At 36.3% G+C, this 24,098-nt stretch overlaps 1 protein-coding gene across 7 annotated transcripts in view; it reads right to left on the minus strand.

The window, feature by feature from the left end:
• LOC108507326 (protein piccolo) overlaps positions 1–24,098 on the minus strand; it is a 181,850-nt gene that overhangs the window by 68,998 nt on the left and 88,754 nt on the right. For 6 of the 7 annotated variants that reach the window (XM_017835204.1, XM_017835206.1, XM_017835205.1 and 3 more), the window contains exons 6-12: positions 20,077–20,185; positions 19,401–19,468; positions 16,070–16,281; positions 11,041–11,091; positions 10,050–10,180; positions 8,370–8,396; positions 5,197–5,290 (exon numbers count right to left, since the gene is read on the minus strand). In XM_017835204.1, coding sequence (XP_017690693.1) covers positions 5,197–5,290; positions 8,370–8,396; positions 10,050–10,180; positions 11,041–11,091; positions 16,070–16,281; positions 19,401–19,468; positions 20,077–20,185 — 692 coding nt within the window. The remainder of the gene's footprint in view (positions 1–5,196; positions 5,291–8,369; positions 8,397–10,049; positions 10,181–11,040; positions 11,092–16,069; positions 16,282–19,400; positions 19,469–20,076; positions 20,186–24,098) is intronic. The other variant, XM_017835203.1, reaches the window with a different exon arrangement.

The following is a 24,098-nucleotide window of genomic DNA, read 5'->3' on the forward strand; positions in this document are numbered from 1 at the left end:
GTCAGAAGAAGAAATCTTACATGATAGTCGGGGTCATCATCCTAACAGAAACAACAGAAAAAACCCACTTATTTTACTATTAATTGGCTGCTGGGCACAAAGGGACAACAAAGGATCAAGTCACTGCTCAAACTTATAAGCTATATCAATTATTGTATGTACTACATTTACTTGCAAGAAAAGCACTGTGTGCTATTTAAAGAATCACAGAATATTCTGAGTTGGAATGGACCTACAAGGATCATCGAGCCCAACTCATAAGTGAATGGCCTGTATAGACATCAAACCCACAACCTTACTGTTATTAGCACCATGTTCTATTCATTTATCTCCACTGCACCTTGGTTTAACGCAACACAGATTAAAACAGTTCCTAATAAGTTGAAATTGTCTTTAAATGATAATTTCATATCATTATTAGGTATTCAGAATATCTTCTTTTCCCAGCTAACTTTAGAAAAATGATCAACTATGCAAAGACAATGTCTTAGAAAGACAAATTTAAATCAGCATATCTTGGAAAACCCAAACAAAATGGAATTGTACTACTTTTAGCATCAACAACGTACTCTTTAAGTAGGCAGCAACATGATTTGAAAGCTAAGATTTCAAAAAAAACATTTGAGAGGAATTCTGTAATCTTTCTCTGTTCTATTCTTTCATAATTAGGCAATATTCTTCTTAAGAATTCTTTTAAAAAAATATCCTGCAAAAACAAAAGAAAAAGTTGAGAAAAAGACTATTCTTTGAACATTCCTTACTGAACATTTGTAAAGCTTATTTCCTTGACTGAATAAAACTCTTTTTTCTTTGCTGTTCCAAGACAGTCTTGAAACTGCAACATGAAAAAAAACCTGAAAAAATGAGCTGAGCAGCCAGTGGTCCATGATGCTTTTGGCTTCCTGTACAATATAATTTTCTGTTAGGTGCTATCCTAAGTATATGTATTTTTACCCTTTAAAAAAGGGATAACAGAAATACTTTTCAGAAATGTATTGTCTCAGTTGTTGCTATTTTGAGGGGACATATTGTCTTTTTCATGACTGTGCAAGGACAGAGAGAAGAATGTATAGATCCAGGAAAGGGAAAAAAAACCCAAAAAAACAAAACAAAACTCTAAGGTTTGAAGGATTTTTGTTAGAAAGGGGAAAATAGAGAAGATTTTTCGAGTAACTGCAACCCTATTTGCTAGCTTCTTTGCATTAGTGTGATAATAGAACTGTGATGGAAACTTTCAGTTCTCTATATTTCTTTGAGAAATCTATTTTAAGTCTCTTAGTTTAATAAAGCTTTTATAAAATATTATGACAATGAAAAACCATGGAAAGAGCTTTATTAGGCAGAGTGCAAGAAATGAGTTTCAATGAGGAGTAGAATTTTTTTTCTGCAGGTGTATTTAGGTACCACCATTGAAGGCAAGGAACACTCAATGGCTGCTGATTTTAAAAGCAGTTTTTATACCATCACAGCAAAGTAGGGTTCTGCTTTACATCATGCAGTTTTAGGTTGTGAAGGCAGAAGTTCAGACTCTCATCAGGAATATAACAGACAGCAATACTAAAATGGGTTTCAGAAACCCTCTATCCATCTGACTGTGGCTTTCTGCAAGTGGGCAATGTAGCAACAGGAAAATCAGAAAGTGTCCCAAAAAGAAGGAAAGTTGCTTACACACATTGTGAACCTCATCTGAGTTCTAAGAATATCATAAAAAAAGTGTTACCAAATGGTAATTAATTTGAAGCTTTGCCTTGTGGAAAAAAATTAACAAGTAAATAAAAATTAAACTCCTACCTAAAAGCATATTATTGCATGTGAACTTCAGTTATCTTTAGGCTTTTGTGGGAACCATAATTTAAAGGAATAAGCAGAACCAGCCAATGTGAAAAGTATTGTCTGTTATGGAAGACATAACCAACACCACAGGTACAGAAGTGTTTGGTTTTCATTTTAAATGTCTGGAGATCTGGGTGTTGTTATAGCTAATGTGTGCCTGTGTAGCTAAATATGCATTACTTAAAATATTTAACACATATTCCTTGAAGATTTCATACAAGGACTCACTACTTGAAATATTTAATACATATCCCTCGAAAATGTCATGCAAGGATTGCATGAGGTAAGAAATAATTTTAATGCAGCTTGTTTTTCTTCTATACTGAAAGTAGATTACTATAATTACTATGAACTATTGCAATCTCAGAATATTTGATGAGAAGAAATGAATGTGTTGCACTAGATCATCCATTATATTTATTTTTGTTTACATTCATATTTAAGATTGTATTGTTCTCTTCTCTATATTGTTGTACTTCAGTGTGTGGAAGGATAAAAAGATTTTTGATAGGTCACTTAGAAACTTACTTTCTCTTGTCCAAGATATTAAGTAGAATTTAAGTACCAGCACCTTACTGATTCATAAGAAAGATTTTCTTACTTTCAGAAATAAGACATAGGCTCCTACATTACTCAAGGATTTTGAAAAAAATTACTCTTTCTAATATATTACCTTAATTAAGAACATAAACTACAGCAAAAACTATTTGCTGTATTGAATTATATCATTTAAGAAATACTTTTATTTGCTTTCTGACAAGTTATGCCAATGGCTTGAGCAGCAACAGAACTTACATCTTCTATCATCTTCTCCTTAAATTCTTCTAACGCTTTCTTTCATGCTCTGAGTAGGCATTTAACTTGAGCAATTATTATACAAGTTTTGTAACATGTGTACTTGGCCTTCCTCTCAGATTGTAATTATCTTTACTTTATTACTTAACAAAAACCTTAAATTACTAAATATTCACAGTTTAATTTATTTTTTTCTCCAATCGTCAAAGTAGAATTTGCTACGTGATAAAACTAATCATTTTGACCTTGAAAAACTCTGTTTCATTTCAAAGAGTGATCTATTTCCCATAATTATTTTCAGTTTAATTTCAGATAGATTATGGAAGAGAAATGGAAAATGAAAAATTGTACAACCAGCTAAAGTCTAGACAGTGACGTTAAAAGGACTATATTAGGAAATATTTAATAATGCTTACTTGCTGTCAGCAAGCAACCCATAGAGTGGAAAGAAATGCTTCTTTGAAGAAATACTATTTATAAAGATTCATGAATTTATGTTAGAATATGACTGCTAACTCCATGTAGCTTAGTGTATGATGCAGTTTTGCTTGTTTGGTGAACAAAATGCTCATTCTCAGTTGAACACAATTATTGTCCTGTACTTCTGTTTATATTCTCAACTATTTTGAAATCTCCATTTGTGAGCTTTATGAGTACAAATGATACTCTATTGCACTGTGATAGTTATTCAGTCTGTAGAGGGTACTTATCATCAGCATGGAGTTATTTGGTGATTTAGAAATGTGCTTTATTGTATATTTTCCAAGCCAGGACATGGAATTTTATAGGAGAAAAATCACTCACATCACTATCTTAGCAGTAGATACAAGCCATGGAAAGGTCTGGAAGGAAACACTATTCTCTGTATACACTTCTGTGTGTCAAGAAGCCGAAATATAGAACATATGTGGTGCTCAGAGTAGGTTTTGCACACAATCATAAGCTCTGAATATCAGTCTCAGAGGAAGGGAAAAGGAGGAGATTTGCTATTAGAAGCAAAAGTTCAGAATTCAACATGCAAAGAAAGGCACATGTCATCAAGTAATGGTCCAAAACCGGGCATCAAAGATATAAGTAGATTTTTTTTGTTGTAAAAAACACTGTCCAAGAAATCCTAGATTAATATCACTATCCAGTTTTGAAGCATGAAATAGCCACTGAATGTACAACACCCAAGTACTCTTAATGACAGCTCTGTGAAATGTCACAGCAGAACCTCAAAACAAATTAAGGAAACTGAAGAACCTTTCTTAAATGGAAAGCTCAGTTCGGAAATATTGTTAAGACTTACTGAACCCTTTCACCAAACCCAGAAGACCCTGGGTTTATATTGCAACTCAGCAAACAACACAGTTGGTTTTTTTCTGATGCTTTCACTGGCAATGAGCTATCATTTACAAAAGTCTGCATAAAGCAGTGAGAAATCCCATCAAACCACAACCACGACCTACAGCAGGACACCTCTGAAGTAAATTTGAGCTACTGCCTGTTAAGTTCACATGGATAGATTGCATGAGCAACCATGCATGTCCCTCTGTGGGCAGGGCTTTGCTCCATGCAAAAAATGGATATCTTAATCTACATTCCTCTCAACAAACAAGAAGAAAGAATAACAAATTTTTAAGTTCAGAAGATAATATTGACATCTTGGGGTCATGATGGAGAAGTATATTAAAAGCATTGAGAAATCTGTTCGCTGAAGAGTCTGGTTATTCTGGACTTTTTTAAAAAAGTGCTGAAAGATTAAATGGCCTTGAAAAGAGAAGTTGGAAGTATCGAGAACAAAATAGCAAGAAAGGTAAAAATATTCAGGACTTCCTAGAGATCCAGTATTCTATAAAATATACTTCATAATTTCAACAAATGAACGGATCATAATTTTGCTCATATATCTTTTTCAAATGATCAGAAGTCCTTTTACAAGGGGGGATGGAGAAAAAGACATCTCAATTGCTTTATTCTGCCTCAGTTAACCCTGTAGGTCAGTTGGAGTTAGGATGCCATGAAGAAACAGATGACTCCACAGTCATCTTTCCCAGATGTGAGCTAAATCTTTCTATAGCAAGGAAATTAAATATATTCTAAATTTTTTTCAGGTGATTCATATTTCAAGACATTAATGTAAATTGCTAATAAATAAAAAAATGTATATTTACATTTTATAAATATTTTTAAATAAAAAAATTCTGGAACCTGTGCTTTATGTGAGCTTGCATGGCTTTTGGAACAAAGAGTGACAGTGATTTCTGCATCTACTTCAGAAACTTATGTCTTAATTTATTCCCTCATTAATTTATTACATTATCATTTTTTAAATTGTCACATCTATGCTTATGACATGATCATGAGTGTAATCCCCACCAATTACCATTTTTATGTGTAGAAGGGCAAGAAAAGAGTACTGATACAGTAAGCTCTATCAGAGGCAAGGAATTTCTCCTAAATCTAGCAAGATTTTATGGGGGTTCACAGAATTGCCAGTAGCACTACTCCCCCCCCAGTGAGCACTGCAGACCATACCAATAATAAAGCAGCAAATGACACCGAACAGCACCACCAGTCACGCACCTGCTCGGTGGAGATATTTTTATAAATGACCGTCTGATTCCACTCAGGATTCAGGCTTTTCTGAACGTACTTAGTTCTCCGCTTGTACTCAGCACTGAATTTGAACAAAAGGAGAAAACATTACATTAGAGATCATTTGTTTCTTTCAGCTCTAATGCAACAAAACCACCCACAAACCAAAAACTAGAAAAAGAAAAGAACTGCATCTTCCATTTCTGCATCAATTCAGGGTTGCAAGAGGACAACGAGAGCCTTTGGGATTTTTTTCTTTGGTACGCTTTTCTGACACTGTCTTTTAAAACATCTTCTTCTGAGTCTTCAGCAGGCTCTCTCTGCCTAAAACCATTTCAAGATAAAGCATCAGCGAGCACATGCACATACGCTTTGTCCTCTCATTGTAAATGTTGGGCTCTGATTCTAAATTGAGGTGATAATGCATTGATTTCTTTTCCAAGACCATTCTCCTATTAGCACTTTAAAGTAGCACGGGTTCATTATATTTATAGGGTGCAATCTCTAATTATAGGAATCCCATCTCACAAAAACATTTAATGAATGCCATAAGGTAACTAATATCCTGTTAATGATAGAAACACTAATTTCTTATTGATCCTGTTGTCTGCCTATTCCTCTAACTATACTGGAAAGAAACATAAAAGTGCATCAAGCTCCTGATTTTTTTTTTATCAACAGCCAAGAACAAAAGGTTTGGCTGCATAATCTGTTTTTAAAAAAGAATCAGTAATGCTTTCGATTGTACTTTGCATTTCCTGAGTATGGAGAAAGCAGTACACTATGGATTCATCTAAATCTGTGAGCTTTGATGTCAGAACTGCTTTCATTCCAATTTTAATTTAATATACATTTTAATGGACATATCAAAAAAGCTTTGTAGAAGAACATGAGAAGCTTTTCATACTTTGAAAACCCCACAAGATAGAAGGTAAACTCTTTCTGTCCATCTACAAGTATATACCTGCTGTATCTTTTATTAAATTAAATGTTCCCAGGACTGTTCTCCAGCAGTGAGACAAAATGACTTGTAGATGCCATGTTAAACTCTTTTATGGTTCCCCTACATTAACTTTTGATAGTGTACTGTTCCTCTAATTCTCACTTCTGACTTAACTCTTTTGGTTCACACTGTGGCATGGTCTCAGAACTAATGAACTAATTCCTTTCATATGAGATTAACTGAGAAGATGCACTCCAGGGACTCATATAATCAGTCAGTCACTAATGGTGTGCTGTGCACGGTACCAGATTGGAGTTGGTCTGATTTAAGGTTGTGTGAAGCATGCATGTGTTTTACTGGCACATATATGTCAATGCTGGTATCTCAGCACCAGCAGTTTCACGCTATAAACTCAATTAACTGTGCACTGATCCCATCTGATTATTCTGATGTGTCTGGTGGCCTTTTTCTCCATAAGGGTGTGGCCATATCCAACATACCTACTAACCTGATATCTCTTAGTGAAAGGGATTTGCAGCTATTTTCCCTCTTACTTTTTGCTCTAGTCATTCTAAGCACTTTATTTGCTTGTAAATCTTGCTATCCACTGACTTCTAGTTTATTGAAAAATGAGAAGGCTATTGGGACCTGTGAAAAAAACTGTATGTTCACCTCTGCTTATAGGAAGAAAGCAGAAGCTTTCCAGAGTTCAATGAGTTCTATGAGACACAGCATAGAATGGTAAGCATAAATTAAAATCTAGGGGGACCAAGAGCATATAGAAAGGAAATTCACACAAAGTTTTCGTGCATATCTTGGAAGGAAAGCTGAAATACAAAATCTGAATCCTTTTCAAAACTAGATTTTGATGGCAAACACTATTCAGTAATGCAGTTAAATTTTTTAAAGCACCTCAATATTCTTCTTTTCCCACTCTTCCATATGACAAATCTGTCCCCTGCCTAAAGTATCCTGTCTAAATGTCCTGTGATCTACTGGTTTTAAGGAACTGATATACTTTCATTTTTTGAAGAAAATAGGAAAGGACCTTTTGTTCACTCAGCCGAGAAAATGACACCAATATATTCCCTTTCCTTTCTTGGATCTCCTTTTGCAATAGTAGAACTTCATCTCAAAGTTCCTGATTCTTTTCAGAAATATGTGAGAAGGTGATTCATGCAGTGTTGAGTTTCATAGCTGAAAGTGACAAAAGGTAAATGTGTTTTTCACACAGTAACTCTGAAGTATTTCCAGTGAAGTCCATGGCGTATTTGGATCTGAACTGTAAGGGTGGTGTGAGCCCACATCCATATAACCTATGGCTTGGATCTGTTGAAGAGGGAAGCAGGAGACCTTGGCTACTGCTAGGGAGGTGCAGAACCAGGCTAAACTGGATGACAAATGAAGGTTTTTAGACCTCTGAAGGGAAGGATCTGGCAAATACATTAAGTTCATAGCACTGATGTGCCTTCTCCCCAACAATTGTGATTAACAGATGGAGATGTTTTAATAAAATGCACTCATTAAATGAGTGCATACCTAGTATAAAATAATTTACACTTGAAATTCACAGAGTGTGCTGTGTGAAAAGATAGAAACTGCATATCTCTTTTCTTTATATTTTCTCTCTGATTCCTTAATTAGGAGTTATTAATACATAATACAACTGAAAGTACAATGAAAAAAGTATAATAGAATAACTGTATAAAAAAGTCTAATAGAATACACATATAAAATGTGTAGTTTTAACACATTCATTAAATAATTTTATTAACAAAGAAACAGACAGAAGATAGAGATCTGTTTATTATGTGCAGGTAAATAAGTATTCCATTTTATTACCTAATAGTGCCTGTTTCTCTTTTGGCAGTAACACCATTCAAAATCTTGATACAAGTTCACAGTTAATTATTTTGCAACTTTCAGTGAGTGAGAATGAAGTTTTAGATATTTCTGAACTAAATTCTTATAGATTTCAGAAGAAATGTTTATTGTCTTCAGAGTTTGGCCCTAGAATATTACTGCATCAAGGAGCATTAACTACTTGTTTCCAGTTCCTCCTGACCTGGAAATGACCTCATTAGAAAATGAAAAGCAAAACCATACCCCAATTGCATGCCATCAGAACTCAAGAGAAATCTATATGTCAATGTACAGGCTTATAGTACCATTCATGCATACAAAAAATAAAATAAATTCAGAAGATAGTAAACTCTACCTTGCATTTTGGACAACCATGACTTGTCTGCACATCCAGGATTTACAGAGTTAGGAACACAGAGGAAGCAGTGAGAGAAAATGAGAACAGAGATGAAAGAAAATGTGAATAATGGCAGTTTCTAGTATCAGAATCAAAGGAAATAGAGGCATTAGGAAGAATAAGAAGTCTATCATGGACTGAACTATAGATAAAAGTTACTCAGTAGCAATTCAAGTTTGGCACTCTTAAGAAGCTCTTCCTTTTCGTTATTCCCCAAAGGCCCAAGTTACATGCAAACTGTACTAGTGCCATGTTTTAAAATAATGAACCCAAATAAAACTAAAATCCAAACTCTTCATAACTTGGCAGCAAGTTTAAACTTAAACTTGTATCTGGCTTAGACCCTCTATAGAGTGAACAGATCTTTAGTTCAAAGTCTTATTTCTGCATCAGTGAATGTACCTGTAAAATTCCCAGCAAGATTGATCTGACAAGCATTTTACAACACTCTTATGTGCATTAAAAAACCTCTCAAGCTTTAGTACCTGTTTCCATTATATTCAGTAATAGTTTTGGGCCCAGTGCCACTGAACAATATTGAATGCTGTATAGCTAGAATTAATAAGCTACGAAAGAAAATTCATGGCCTTATTTGTACCACTGATGCATTTAATGGTGCTTGCCTGTATGCCAAATGTTGAACTGTGACCCTAGCATCCACTTTCATGTTACTTTGAATAGAAGAGAAACACAGATTTTTATTTGCATGGTCCCTGTCTAAGAAACTTTTAGGATGAGTCTGATTGCACAAGCAGGGACGTTTACAGGAATTTGTCTTTGCAATCTATAGTCTGATCCAACAGCTTAATTTTAGATACATCTATTATGTCACTGAAGTCAGCAGGATTCTTATGCATTCTGCACATACCTATGACATTCTGCAAAATCAGGATGAAAAAAATAGTTAAAATATTGCTCGTACAGAAACATATCTTTTAAAGGAAACACTAATGAGCTATTTGTAATTACAGAGTCTAAAAAAAGAAATGGTCTGTGAAAAAGTGATTAGTGATTTGTACAGTCATTAGATACAAAATTACTGGTATTTCTAAAACCGTCATCTTAGATCTTAAAAAAAAATGCCATATAACTCATATGGAGAGAATGTTTTCTGATCAGTATTTCTCACCTTTAGTATTATACTACAACATTAAATTTATCTCAAATACTTTAATTCTGCATGTTTGCAAATCTATCCTAAATTCAGATTGTCTTGAGCTGAGGCAATCATTCCATGCTAAGCTTAATACGTGGCTTTATCAAAAGTTTACAAAAAGTTTACAAAAAGTAAAAAAAAAAAGTTTACAAAAAGTTTACAAAAAGTACTACATATATTTATTACATTCCCATAGATTCTGTTGTTATTTTAAATATTTTTGCATGTATTATAATTTTTAAAAAGAAACATGGAAGAAAAAAAGTAAATCTACAAGAATGACAATAAAGTTCCTAACGTCATTAGCAAAGTATTCCCAGTTCTCCTGAGAATAGGATCTGGCTCTATATTAAAAATTCACCATTTCTGTTGGTGTTGCACCTGGATTTTCTATAGCAATAACTTTCAGTTCTGCTTATTAAGGGCAAGCAGCAAAACCTAAATTAAAAGAAGGTTCACGTTAAAATATCTCCTACACTTACCCTCTCCCTGGAAGAAGATAAACTTTAACAAAGGGGTCCGAATAGCCATTGTTGTCTCTTGGAGCAAGGTTTCTCGCCTGAAGGATGTGGATGATAAGGTTGCCAAGGTGCTTGTCATAGTTGATTTGAAGCTAGTGAATGCATTAAAACACAGTAGGATTATTTGTTACTTTTAATTCCTATCTCTCCCAAACCCTTTGAATAAAATGGGTTTTAGACTTCTATGTGCAAATGAACACATTTTAGAAGTTTCTGTCTCTCTCTCTCTCTTTTGACCAGAATAAAGTGCTAGATGATCATGTTGGACCTTGAAAAACAAGAGAAACACATTGATCTATTCCAACCAGGAGAAAACAAAGGAAATTTGAACCCTTGATATTATTCTGAGCAACAGCCAGCTTACTGAATGATAATTACACACATCCTGCCTACTTGGAGCCCAAGCCTGACCAGGATGCTATAATATTGTATGGAAAGACTTAGTGCTACTATAGAAGAGAGAGGCTAATTAAAGGGGAAATAGAGCCCCAGAAATCTATAAGAAGTAGGGCGTCAGTTATTCTGCTGTTCTGTGTTCCACTGTTTAAAAAAGCTAAAGTCAATTTACATAAGGGATAATCATAAACTTGGCATATCATGGAAATAAATACACTGCACTATAAGAAACCCTCAATAGTTCTTGCTTCAATGTAAACAGATTGGGAATTTCTGAAGAAAACCACAATAAGTGGCCAAAGATTAAGGATTAGAATGAATTTCACTGTGCTTTTAGCCCCTTTAGGAATAGCAACATTTTCCATTCTCCTGGTTGTAATTCACAAGTCAACATTAAAGACAGATGCAAAAATGAAGCGCTGACTTACATTAGTGACATTTTAAGGATTGGAGTTGAATAAGAAATCAATTGATGGAGGTTGTTTTCTGCAAACTTATTGCACAGAAAATGCAGCCAGTAGCAACAGCAATGTACACAGCAAAAATACATATTTACCTGAATTTCTCCAGTGATCGGGTGGGAAGCAGACTTTGTAGTTTCTGTGGGCTGCCAGATTAAAAATACATAAATAAATACATAGACACACACTTATAAATATACACACATACATACTGGAAATAATAGATTTTCAAAGTTAACTTTTTTAAGAGGTATGGTATATACTTATGCATTGCCACAAATTTTTAAAAACTGTTTGTCTACAGCTGTTATGCTCAAAACTAATAGTTATGGTATTTTAACAGCACTTAAAGTCTAGTCTAGCCATTTTGTTCAGCCTTTGTGCAGGTACAGAATCAATCAAACAATTGAATAACGAAATCTTTACAGTCTGAGCAGATTCGTCACACACGGAGGCATGGGGAGAAAAAGATATACAGCATTGACTCTGCCTAACAAAAGTGAATGTTGCCAAGAGAAAAAAATACCATGTCAAGTAAAACACAGCCATATTTCTGGCAGTATGAGAAAATCAGAGAGAGGCAAAAGCTACACTAGTTTAAAACTGAGTTTAGGTGAAAGTGGGTTAAAGGAGTGAAAAGAATGGTACTGAAACTAAGTGACAGGTATAAGTGGGTTTCACAATTGCAAGCCATTTTTTGCTTTATTCTGTGTTTTCTGATAATGAGTTCAGCTACACCACTTCATCTTCAAATTCCTCCACACTGTTTCTATATCATGAAATTTAAATTTTCTGTCCTCCCCTTCCTCTCTGTTCTTTATTACTGAACTTTTCTGAGGATTTGACAAAAAGGAATAAAATTTTTAATGTTTCCCCCCCTCCCCTTTTCCTCCCTCCTGTTTGTTAGTAGTTGGAAAATAATATGACCACTTGCTTAGAATCCTGGACTCACAAAAATATGCTGTTCTGTTAAACGCTGGTGCCCTTGAGCCACCCTGGACCTACCTCTAATCTGCAAGCCATCAGTCAAGCAAGAAAGCTCTGGTTCAGTAGCAGGATTTGAATATTTTTGCATTCTCTCCACATCTGCTTCCTTGGTTGATGCAGCAGAAAACAAAGGATGCAAACAAGGACAAACTTACTGTTCTCTGAAGATTGATCTGGAAGCCATTTTTCCTATTCCTCCAGATGTGAGCAGCTGCCTGACATTATTGCGTGCATTGAGTATTTCTATCGCTTTCTGAGAAGAGTAAAACCCATCTGCCTCTTTTGTGCTGCCCTACACTCCAAGAAAACCCTTAGAGACTTTCTCAGGATGTTGGGTATCAATTGTTTTAAATTAGGCCAATGCAGGGCCCACAGACCAGAGCCTAAAGTTAAGGTGATGCACTACCCTCTTCAGGTTTGTGATGAAGAAACATCCCTTCAATCATTCAGATCTGCAGACCAGAACTAAGCAGAAAAATCCCAGCCAAACACTAGCACAATGAAAACATAGGAGAAAACTAGCTAATATCTGCCTGTTTTATGGTTATGTTCACCGTCCTGTGTTGCCTTATTCTTGTTTGGTTTACTGATTTACCTTGCCTTCTAGATGTATTTCTTTATGAGCACAAGCTTTTCCAGAAAAGAAACAAAACCAAATTTGATTTTTCAGCAAATGCACATTTCTAAAAATAATTCTCATAGAATATTTTAAAATCAGCTGGTTTTGGTACCTTAAAAAGATTTTAAAGAAGTTTATTCTTTCTAAGAGCTAAAATAATTCATCAATAGTTTATAAAATGCTCTAAATCTGAAATGAAATTTTAGATTGATAGCAAACTACTCCTAAAATTTCTTTGGTCCTTAGCAGACTCTTCAAAGAGAGAATTTCTCCTCCTTTTGGCAAAGACAGAGAGCTACCTGAGCATCATGCAAACTTTTAAAGTAGGGCTTAAAGGGCTTATATTTCTCATACTTTACCTCTACAAATGGATTTTATTATACTTAATAGTTCTGACCTCAGGCTGTACTAGCACTGACAATACTGACAACAACAAAAATAACATGGTGTTATTTTTGCTGTGCTGTGGCTACAAAATCACTGCCGAATAGTCTAAATGCTCTCATTTTTCACAAGTTGGAATATCAAGAATAATGGGTTTGTTCACTCTGCCTGTCATGTAATATGGAATGTATTAGTGCAGATAATGTAGAGGGAGTTCGTAGAAAAGGGAATGGGCATGACAAATTTGTATGGGGACTTTCAAAAGTGGTTTAAGGGGAGTTTGTAAAGTGAAGTCTGTAAAAATAAATGTTTCTATATCATTGTTGAATCTCTGTATTCATTTACAAGGCTCCGATTCAGTATATTAAATATTTTGTTTCCTCTCTGATGGCAGAAGATTTAAAACTGACCATGAAGAACTACCTATATATTTGAAAGAAACATGAATAATTTAGGCTGAAAGAGACCTCTCAAGGTCATCTGGTCTAACCCCCAGCTCAGAGCTGGGCCAACCTTGAAGATGGATCTGGATTCAAAGGCAGAGATGCAAATAAGTATCTTTCTTTATCAGGGCCTCAGTGAGGATTAATTTGAAAAGAAGAAAAAGTATTTCACTGCTGAATTCTCTAGGAGCTAAATGATCTGAGGAATTAGAAAAAACAACCCATTCTTCAAGATACAAAGACAATTAATGTTTCTGTAGGGCATTTGTATGGATGTAATCTGCACCATATGCAGATCATGCATTTACACTACAAAAGAAACAGGTCTGCACAGGATATAGTGAGCTCAAAGCTTCCAAGGGTTCAATTCCTCTTGAGATGGCTAATCTAAGTTTATTCTAATTTCTTTTGAGACTCCTTGCATGAACTCACACACCCTGTGTAAGAGATAGTGCTTTGTAATGCCATCACACCTGCTGAAGAAGATTGTCATGACCCTGAGGTGAAACTTGTTAATGCCAGGCTCTGATGTTATGCACTATCACTCTCTGCAGCAATCAGACAAAGCGTTAAATGTGAGACAATTGGCACTGCAGAATATCAAAGAGACTCCTACAACATTTCTAGAGTGTATATTCTATACAAAAAGCTTAAAAAAATACTTGCTAAAAATAAAAGCAGTTGCAAAACAAGATCTAGGCAGTTTGGCTATTTAGTCTGTCATGATACTTTGGCAGGGCTGCAGCCTGCCTAGAAATGCTGTCAGCCCAAGGCAAAGAGCAGTTCCAGAAAGTATGAGCTTTCTCTTCAAACAGAGCTCAACACCATTATAAACTTGGCCTGCAGTCAATGAACAGAAACTATACAAGTCAACAAGAGCCACGGTTGTTATGAAAGAAATGCCTCTCAATATGATTTTCAGAAATAAGCAAAGAATATTTTAAATATTTACCTGACTAGTTTTGGGTTTTCCATCTCCTACATGAAGGCAATAGTTCTAATATTTTTTTGTTTCATCTTTATAAGCCTCCAGCTGAATTTTCATAAAAGAGTACTAAATCCTCTCTGAAACAGGAAATTAAATTTATACATGTAACTTTAGGTGACCTGTTACAGTGCCAAAGCTGGGAACCCAGTCTCCTCATGTGGATAAAGAGGGGCACCTCTCCAGGATACACTGCACAGCAAGGATTTATAGATGGCCATTCACTGTGCAGTGAATTTAGGAGCATCATTCATCTAACCAAATGAAAGGGGGTTCAGAGTAGATAGTGACATGGGCCAAGAGCCCTGCCCTCTCCATGCACTGCCATGGCAGGTTTCACCCAGTCTCATGAATTGTACTTCAGAAGTACATTATTCTCAGTGACAAAAATCATGCATATGGCAAACTAGTTCATATGTAGATGTGTACAATATCCAGAGTATGCTGCAATGAATCCAACTATTCACCTAATGATTAGGCAATTCTGCCAGATCCCTGAAGTTAGGCCCAGTAAATCTTGACATATGGATGTAACTTGTGCATCACATACTTGAATTAGTTCATAAAATATCTATAGGTATTGCGGAAAGACAGAATTACTATCCAAGCCAAACTGATCAATAAATATCTTTACAGTTTGTGCTAAGTTGCTGGATGAAAGGGTTTTTTTATGTTTCCTCTCACATGAAAGTTATGTTGGCATATTGAAGAACTATCTGAAATGAGCAAACCACTTGCTGGGTTTGGTTTGTGCAGCACCTGACTCATCCACAGTTCAATTAAAAGGCATAGCTCCAACAGAACAGAAATAAAAACATAACTATAATGCAATAGTAATCTGACAGTCCCAAGAAGGAATAAAGATGATGATTAATAAATATCTAGAAAGCACTCTGTTTGCAATGTGAAGCTTTGCTTCTAACAATAAGAATGTGAGAAGCTGGATATTCAGGATAGCAATTAGCACTCTTGCAAATTGCTTAAGCAAATGTAGTCTTCACAGAATTGATTTCCACTTCAGGTCTCAACTTTTTTGACACAAAATGCAAAAATCTGACAAATTACTTTATGATCTAGTTTTCAGTTTCAACTGGCAGAAAATGTTACTAAATTCCCACTCTTCCCTTTTCAGGTGTGCATATGCACAAGGAGAAAGAACTTCAGCTGAAAAATGGACAGGATGTGGCAAAGAAAATAAGAAATTATGCTTAGCAAGTTTACAGGAATTAGCTAGTGAAAAAAACATTTTAATGGTAACTTTAATTTTCATTCTTTCCCTGGCTTTCAGAGACATGCTCTGATTATTCATAGCTTGCAACACTTCTAGCAGTAGTTTAGTAGAGAGAGCGAAATTATGGTCTTAGTAATATCAGCTTCTTCAGTGGAACTAGTACCTCAGCATAATGTAGGATGCTCTTAAATAGCAAGAGCAACAAAGATAGCAAATGACAATTATTTTGTTTAAAACCAATAATATTAAGCTAAAAAAATTATTTTTAGAGATGGACGAATCTTTTATTACCTTGAATAAATCACATAATCTTTCCTTATGTCCAAGTTCAGTATCTTAACAGTAATATTCATAACTGTCCTGGAAATGAGTTCACCAATATGTGCTGTAATTTCTTGCTATACTAAAGGAGGTACACAGGCAGTTTCCTTCTGTCATCAAAATGTTATTGCTGCTTATCTGAGAAGTTTCTTACCTTGCTGCTGTGGCGCTTTTTGCTCACTGAGGGAGAGCCAGGCTGACCAGGGCTAGGAACAGCACTGGAGGTGGCAGAAGTGGTTCCAGAGTGGACATGAGAACCCTTTTCCACTCCCGAGGAAGCAACCAGAGGCGACTGCTGTAGAGAAACCTTTTGGAGCTCTGCAGCCAGCTGCTTGGGATCAACCCCCGGGGACTTCGCTTTATCTACTGGATTAAAGTAAGAGAGCTTTGTATTGATAATTGCCAGCACATCCAAATCTATCTTGCCAAGGTACAGGGACAGCATAATGATCTTTATAATTTTTCATGTCATCTGCTTGTATACTTTGAAGGCACAAAAGGCAACCTATAGAAATAAACATCTCTCACACAACATTGACATTCCAATTCCAGTCTTTCTGTCAACTAGTGCTACTTACCTTGAAAGCTTCCTGAGAAAGTACTTCTAGCTGAAGAAAAACAGGCCTTGCTGATCATGCTGAATCATACTGGAGCAAATTATAGATTTAAAGACTGTACTGTACTGTCTTTCAATATTTAAAACTGGTCCAGGTTCACCAAGTATCTCAACTTTCTTGTAAAAAGCTTTAATCTCTTTTTTTTCTTTTTTTTTTTTTCCAAATCAGCTGGGCATTCAATAAAACTGAATTCTGCTTCTGAGATAATTTATACAAAAATAAAGAGAAAAAAGCTCAAAACTTTACCACCACAAATTAATCAAAGCAGAATGAAATGAAAACAAATGAAGAATAAAAGCCCTGATTCACCTTGCCTCATTACTCACACCTATGCAAGACATCTGAGTCTGATTGCCCTCCCTGCTGCCTGGGAATGAGTGGGAAGAATTTACCCTTTGGAGACAGCAATTTCCATCTAACACAGAAATGAAGTCAAGTAAGTTCCATATGTGCCTTAAACTGCATAGAGTTAAAAGGATACTAGGCACAGCTTGCTTCCCAGGTTCTCAGAAGTACAAGAGGTTTAAAGCAAGACATTAGTCTTATCCCGCCTGCTTGGCTCTAATTCATTTTCTTTCAGAGAGAATGGAGATTGTTCCTCTCCAAAGCCCAGTCTGCCAAACCTCAGAGGTAATGGCAAGACTTGACTTGGCAGGCAGAACAAACTCTACAGAGCTGGTCCAACTCAGAAACCACTAGAAAATTACCAGACTAAAAGGAAGAATGCCTGCAAGAGTGGAAAAATTTAATTTTATTTCTGTTCTTTCTCATTTTGAGTTTTCTTTATTAATAAAAAGTTGTTTATTCTATCTTCTATCTTTTCAAAACCCAATTTCAGTGTCTATGAATGTCTTTGGTGTTTTTGATCTGCTCACAAAGAAAATAATTATGGGCAGCTCTGCCTCAAAGCTCTGTCAGAGTTAGTCTTTTCTTTAAATTATTATCAATAACATCCATTTTCAACAAAAAGTAGCTTTATGGTAAGCATATTAATAGCTGGGAAATGTTACACGATCAGCAAATAGAGGATTTAATTCAGACAATTTATGTACTGATTGATAAAAGAGAAGCCACAAAACCACAAAACTCAGAACGGACCCATGAAATTCTGAGTGAAACAGTCTTTTAATCTGCACTGAGCTTGCTGAGGGGCTGCATTACTGTAAGATTGTCCACGTTGATTCAAAGTTAGATTAGATATGACTGATAAAGTGACTGGAGCCTGCAGTCATGGTATTGACTGAATAGAAGGGAATCCCCCAAAAGCATTGCCATCTTAGAACTCACATAAAACTTCACACTGACTGCTACTGTTGCATCCCTGTATCTTAATAAATACTGTATTTTCATCGCTCATAACAGACCACAAACCTTGTATTAAGCTAACAGGTATTTTCATCAAGGTCTTTTCCAACACTGACAATTCTATGACTCTGTGAACACAGGTCTTAGGACTTCTGTGTTATTTGAACTTGCTGCAGTTTGCTGGGAGCTTTGTTTTAGCTTGTCTGGCTGTAACAGAGATTGTTGAATAACCAGATGGCTGCAGCCCTAATTTGCCTGAGTTATATTGTATAATGGTATGGTATAGTGCCCATTCTTAATAATTTTGACATGGAAAGGCACAGCAGTAATTGCACTGTGCAGATTGAAGTATTTATGACTCCAGATTAATAATGTTTATAAGAGCCTCTGAGGCCTGGGGTGACAGCAGTGCTGCAAGGTTTGGACACAGGATGAAAGTGGAGGCCCTGCAGACACCAACAACTCACTAGTCAGTTACCAGAAGGGATGGAAACTCAGGGACTGGGCAAAGTAAGCCTTAAGGGCAACAGAAGGAAAAAGAAAAAGAATATATCACATGTAAAGTTTACACTATCCAGTAAAGTCCTATGCAATGCAGAGCTGTTGAACAGTGGGGAAAGAGCAAGGTATAGTAGAAAACACAAAAGAGACCCAAGTGGATCCCGATGTGAATATGAAGGAATTATCATCAAGGAGGAGTCAAAAACTCCCACCACAAACATCACACTCCTCCCAGCACGTTCCTCAGGATACCTGAACCATCCCTGATGCAACTTGAGGCCATTTCCTCTTGTCCTACCACTTGTTACTTGGGAGATGAGACTGACCCCAACCTGACTACAGCCTCCTTGCAGGTAGCTGTAAAAAGAGAGAAAATTCCCCCTGAGCCTCCTTATCTCCAGGCTAAACACGCCCAACTCCCTCAGCTGACTTGTGTTCCAATTCTTCCTCAGCTCCGTTGCCCTTCTCTGGACATGCTCCAGCACATCAATCTCCTTCTTGGGAGGGGCCCAAAACTGAACACAGAATTTGGTATGGCCTCACCAGTGCTGACTACAGGGAGACTATCACTGCCCTGGTCCTGCTGCCACAGTATTGCTGATTCAACCCAGGATGCCACTGGCCTTCTTGGCCACTTGGGCACATGTTGGCTCATGTTCAGCCACTGTCAACGAGCACCTCCAGGTCCTTTTCCTGCTACTCTTCTCCAGCCTGTAGCTCTGCATGGGGTTGCTGTGATCCAAGTGCAGGACCTGGAACTTGACCTTGTTGAATCTCATGCATTTGGCCTCGGCTCATTGATCCAGACTGTCAAGATCTCCCTGCAGAGCCTTCCTATCCTCCAGTAGACCAACACCAGCTTGGTGTTGTCTGCAAATACACTGAGGGTGCACTCGATCCCCTCATCTTGCCTTTGTATGTGAGGTGTGGTTCCCTTTTTACCCATGGCAATATTTGAGGTGTAACGCCTGAGCTTACAATGCTAACATTCTAGCTTATATCACATCAAATTTTCAGCTGCTATCCAGACCTACAATATCAAAGCAACATCTTGATGCTCACCTGCCCTTACTGGCTCATGCAGCTCCAGGTGCTGGGGGTTCTCAGAATCCGAGAGCATGTTCAGGTCCCTAAAGAAAGCAATGAGAAGCCTGAGACAAAAGAAACTCTTTCCTCATACCCTCATTGTTGTATTAAGTAGGTAAATGAATAGTGGTTCATGACAGAAAGCAGCTCCCAAGCATGGTCCCTTCTTAGCTGATACATGTTGGCAATGCTGTTAAAGAGCTGAGAAGAAAAGGTTCTTTTAAGGTGAAATCTTTAATGAATTTAATGCAAGTTTATGCATTTCTCATGATGCTTAAATGATTTTCATCTAAAGGATACAGATTTCACTTAAATTCAAGTTACTACCAAATCACCATCTTTTTCTAACACTAGTAAATTCAGTGAATTGTATGTTTGTCAATGAGAGGAGATTGTGGCCTAAAAATGGAAATATCATTATTTATAAAAGTATAATTATTAGCATCTCACTCAGTTTATATTTTCTTATGACTTTAAAAGAAAAACAGAAAAAACAGACCTCCCACACTCACAGTGAACTCTTGCTTATTATTACGCTGATGTTTTGTGCTAACAAAGGTTCCACCTTAACAACTGTAAATTAAAAAAGAAAAAAAAGAAAGCCATGAAAAGCCAAAAAAAAATGGAAACAGAAAGATGGGGAAAAACTCACAGTCTTACACATATTTCTGCTTCCCCACTCTGTTGAATAATAATGCTCTGGACTTCTTCATAAGTCTTCCCAGTCAAGGGGATGCCATTCCATTCCAGCACCTGCATTCCTACAAAGGCAAAAAAAAGAGCATGAGGTCAAAGGCTCAGATTTTGACAAAGGCATCAGATAGATTCTTCTTATCTTGCTTTGACAACAAGATTTGATGTGACATTCACTGAATGTTGTTTAAATGGCACAGCACATTAGTAAAGCCCTTTCACTTCACACAGATTAGACTCTTGAATGTTGTCCCTTCCACTATAACTTACCTGCTGAAACAAGACAGGAGATCAGTTCTCTGTACATGCACTCTCCACAGTCTGGGTTGCATGATATTGAAAAATGCTGCAGTATCAAAAACATGCATACCTACCAAGATGGCAAGAAACCAAAACATTTTATATATCAGACATTTCCTGCCCAGCCATGGTCTTGGAAGATAACTCTTTCCTACAGTGACAAATGGCTGTTGAGAAGCCGAGCCTCAAAATTGAAATAATTTGTGAATGTGTTTTGATAATTCAAATACATTTTCTCTACTTTGTCACTTATGAAAATACAAAAAAAGTGAAGGCAGTTGGGCTAACTGATTTTAATGAAAAGATGTGCCTCCACATTTCAAACATCAGCTGGGTAATAATCAGGTTTAAATTTTTCTTCCATATCTTTTCTCATGAAAAAATTGACAAAACAGCTGAACATACTTCATTGTAAAATGTAGGAACAGAGCTATGGTAACCGGGCTGAAAAATACTGAATACTGTTCTAAGCTGCTGTGTCTTCCAAGTATGTCTGGACTGAGTCAGGAGACTTGGTACAGATCAAAGTATCTCTATAAGGAAATTTTATGTTCAGTATTTCCAGAGTCAACCCCTCTATAAATCAAGTGAGGTGTATTCTGATAAGATGAGAAATCTTTTGGTTAGAGTGAAATGCTTACAAAAGGAAGATTTGCATCTGGGACTTAGAGGTTCTGAGAACTGGGTTCATATTTTGTAATAATTAGTCATAAGGTTGACTCCAAAAAGATTAACTTTTCACCAGTGTACAAATGTCAAAATCCAAGCCTCTGCCTCTAGTGGGAAAAAAATGCTTAATGGGACAAGATACTGAATTCTTAATAGTTCACTAGAAGCAATGTATTACAAAACATCTGAAAAACACACCACCCACACAGCAAGAAAAACCACAAACACTTAACTTGCTACCACTTACACAGATAAACCCAAGTCTTCACCTGGATCATATTTTAATTTCAAAATCCTGTGCAGTTGCATATAACAAATGGGAAAAATAGTGAAATGAAATGTGGAGATAAACTCATATAAAAACATGCTGCTAAATAAAATATAATGAAAACTGTTTATGGAATAAAACAGATTAAATTATTTGACAATGAAAGAATATGAGAAATAAAGACTACAATTTTATATTCCGAAATTTTCCATTGCATTCCAAGAATTAGGAGTTGAAATATCAGAATTGATCATAACTGTTGTAATCAAGAATTTATCATGTTGTTTGTAGCAGTTTACAGAAATACAAACTGTGCAAAATGAGTAAAACGTGATGCTCAGAAGGCAGTAAATCCAGCTGCTTCATGCTAAAATAGATCTGACTTTTCCTAAAATTTACCCCCTTTCATTTACCAGCCATGATTCAGAAATATGATGTTGCTTTTGCTTGGTAAAGCAGATCTGATTTTAAGCTCAGTTCCTCTGAAATAAAGCAACAGTAATTATGAGCAAGTGCATGTCCCCTTGATTTTTAATCGTACAAATTTAACAGGATGGTCTCTGTCTTTAGAACGTTTCTAGAAAGGAAGGAACTGAAGTTATTTTTGGTTTTTTGTCAATGTGTGACTTCACAATGCTATTAAGGCAAAGGATGTTATACATGACAGTATAAACCTCCTAAGACAAGCAAAACCACCTTTTCCATGTATTAGCAATGAGCAAGAACAAAAACTGAAAGCTTTAGAAATGTGAGAAACTGGTTAATATCCTTTTGTAAAAATAAAAAAAAAAAGATGCTCTGTTGACAAAATACTACCAGCTGCTGTCCTAGGTTTATTACCTCCTGCTTGCATGGCTTCAGAAGAAAATTTACCAGGGGAGCAGTAAGGCTATCATCAATGACTCGCTTTAATTTAAAAGACCAGCAGGAAGAGCCTAGCTGAGTATCACTGCAGTGACGGGATTTGGAAATGGAATCTAATTTCCACTGGTGAGAGTTTCAGCAGTGTGTGCAATGAGACTGCACTCACTCACTTGGTCAGTAAGGCCACACACGCATGAACAAAGAAGCAAACCAAAAGAAAATGAAATCTCATCAGACTTGGCTCACACAGAGATCCATTTAAGCTGTCAATAGAGGGGTATTTTCTTCTCATTATGTGCCTTGTGGATCATGAATGTTTAAAATCAAGCAATTGAAATGCAACTTAATGGATCTGACTGATGCCCCTGGGGTATAAGGAAAAAAAATTAGACAAGAAGCTGATTTTTATTTTCTCAAGGTGTAACTGCCATACAGGTTTTGCTTGGGAAAAAAAAAAAAGTTACAAAGAAAACCTTCAGGATGAATGCAAGTCTAACCAACAAAAAGAGAAAAAAAGTCACACTGATGATAAAGTTTTGCTTTGCCTAAAATCAATCCCATTCTGTCACTGATCTTTGGTAGTCAGAACATGATAGTCACATTTCCAAAAGTTTGTATACTTCAAATCACCAGTTTAGGAAAAAAATAAAAAAATAAATAAAAAAACACACAAAAAAACCCCAGCAGGAAGATGAGAAAACTTGCATTGCTTTATGACAGCTCTGCTGACTGAGGAAGAACTATCAATTGCCCTGATAATCAAATGCATAATTTCTTCTGGCATCTCTTTTTTTAAATATTATCTTATTAGCATGGCTACATCCTGCATTGATGGTGATCAATTACACATTTTTAGCAATATCAGCTCCCAGAGTCAGCAGATCAGCTTTAAACATCAAGACCTGGGAGTCTTGATGTTTATAGTTAACCCTGCTCCACAAGTGTGCTGTCAGACATGATTTGCTCAGCCTTTTTTTTATCTGCTGGATGGTGACATTTAGAACTCGGAATCAGAAGAGGTTTATCATTTTCCACTGATCACAAAATAATTATTACGGAGGGAACCTCATACATTCATAAGTATGTAATGGACATATCCACATTTAATACCATCCCTTCCCTTAAAAAAGAATGCTACAGTCCTAATACATTGAAAGAAAGAGAGAAGACTGCTGTGTTCTTATATTCTTCCATATATATCTGTTAAGGGCCACAGCTGGAGATGTTATCAAAATTGAAGTGTACGTTTCCTCTGACACAGTATAGCCATTGTGGATTTTTTTATAAGTACCAAATAAATATCTCAAAGTCTCCAGTACTTGCTATAGTTGCTGCTCTCAGTGCTTAAACTAAGAGCTTGCTCCTGGAGGGAGGGTCAGTGCTTACACTGCAGAAGTGAGGAAGGGCCCACTGGGCCTTTGATGGTTTCATCAAAACCATCCCAGGAAGGAGAGGGTGATATTTTGTTGTATTGCATGATGTTGCCATACTTAACACGTGAAGCTTAATGCTGCTCACAAGACAGTCAGGCTCTTTTTGCCACCTAGTAAAGTGCTAACATTTATTATTATTTTTGCATGAGTATGCCAGTTATCTGTTAACCTGAAAACTCTGCAGAACTGATTTCCTTTTTCTGACATTTTGACTAGTCATTTGACAGCTTGTGAAATGGAAGCTACGTACTGGCGAAACTTGAAATAATTCCCTAGGGTTCCTGGGGAACATTCAGCATCCTTTGGAAGATATGGGAAATTTTGGGTAAGAGAATTTTGGAGTAGAAAGTTTGAATAATGTGTAAAGAAGATGAGTTTGCATTCAGATCTAGGCCAAACCTGAACTTTCACATTGCATGAAATTTCTCAGAATCCTGAGTAAACCTG

The sequence above is a fragment of the Lepidothrix coronata genome, unplaced genomic scaffold (assembly GCF_001604755.1).
Source record: "Lepidothrix coronata isolate B3197 unplaced genomic scaffold, Lepidothrix_coronata-1.0 Scaffold251, whole genome shotgun sequence".
NCBI classification, from domain to species: Eukaryota; Metazoa; Chordata; class Aves; order Passeriformes; family Pipridae; genus Lepidothrix; species Lepidothrix coronata.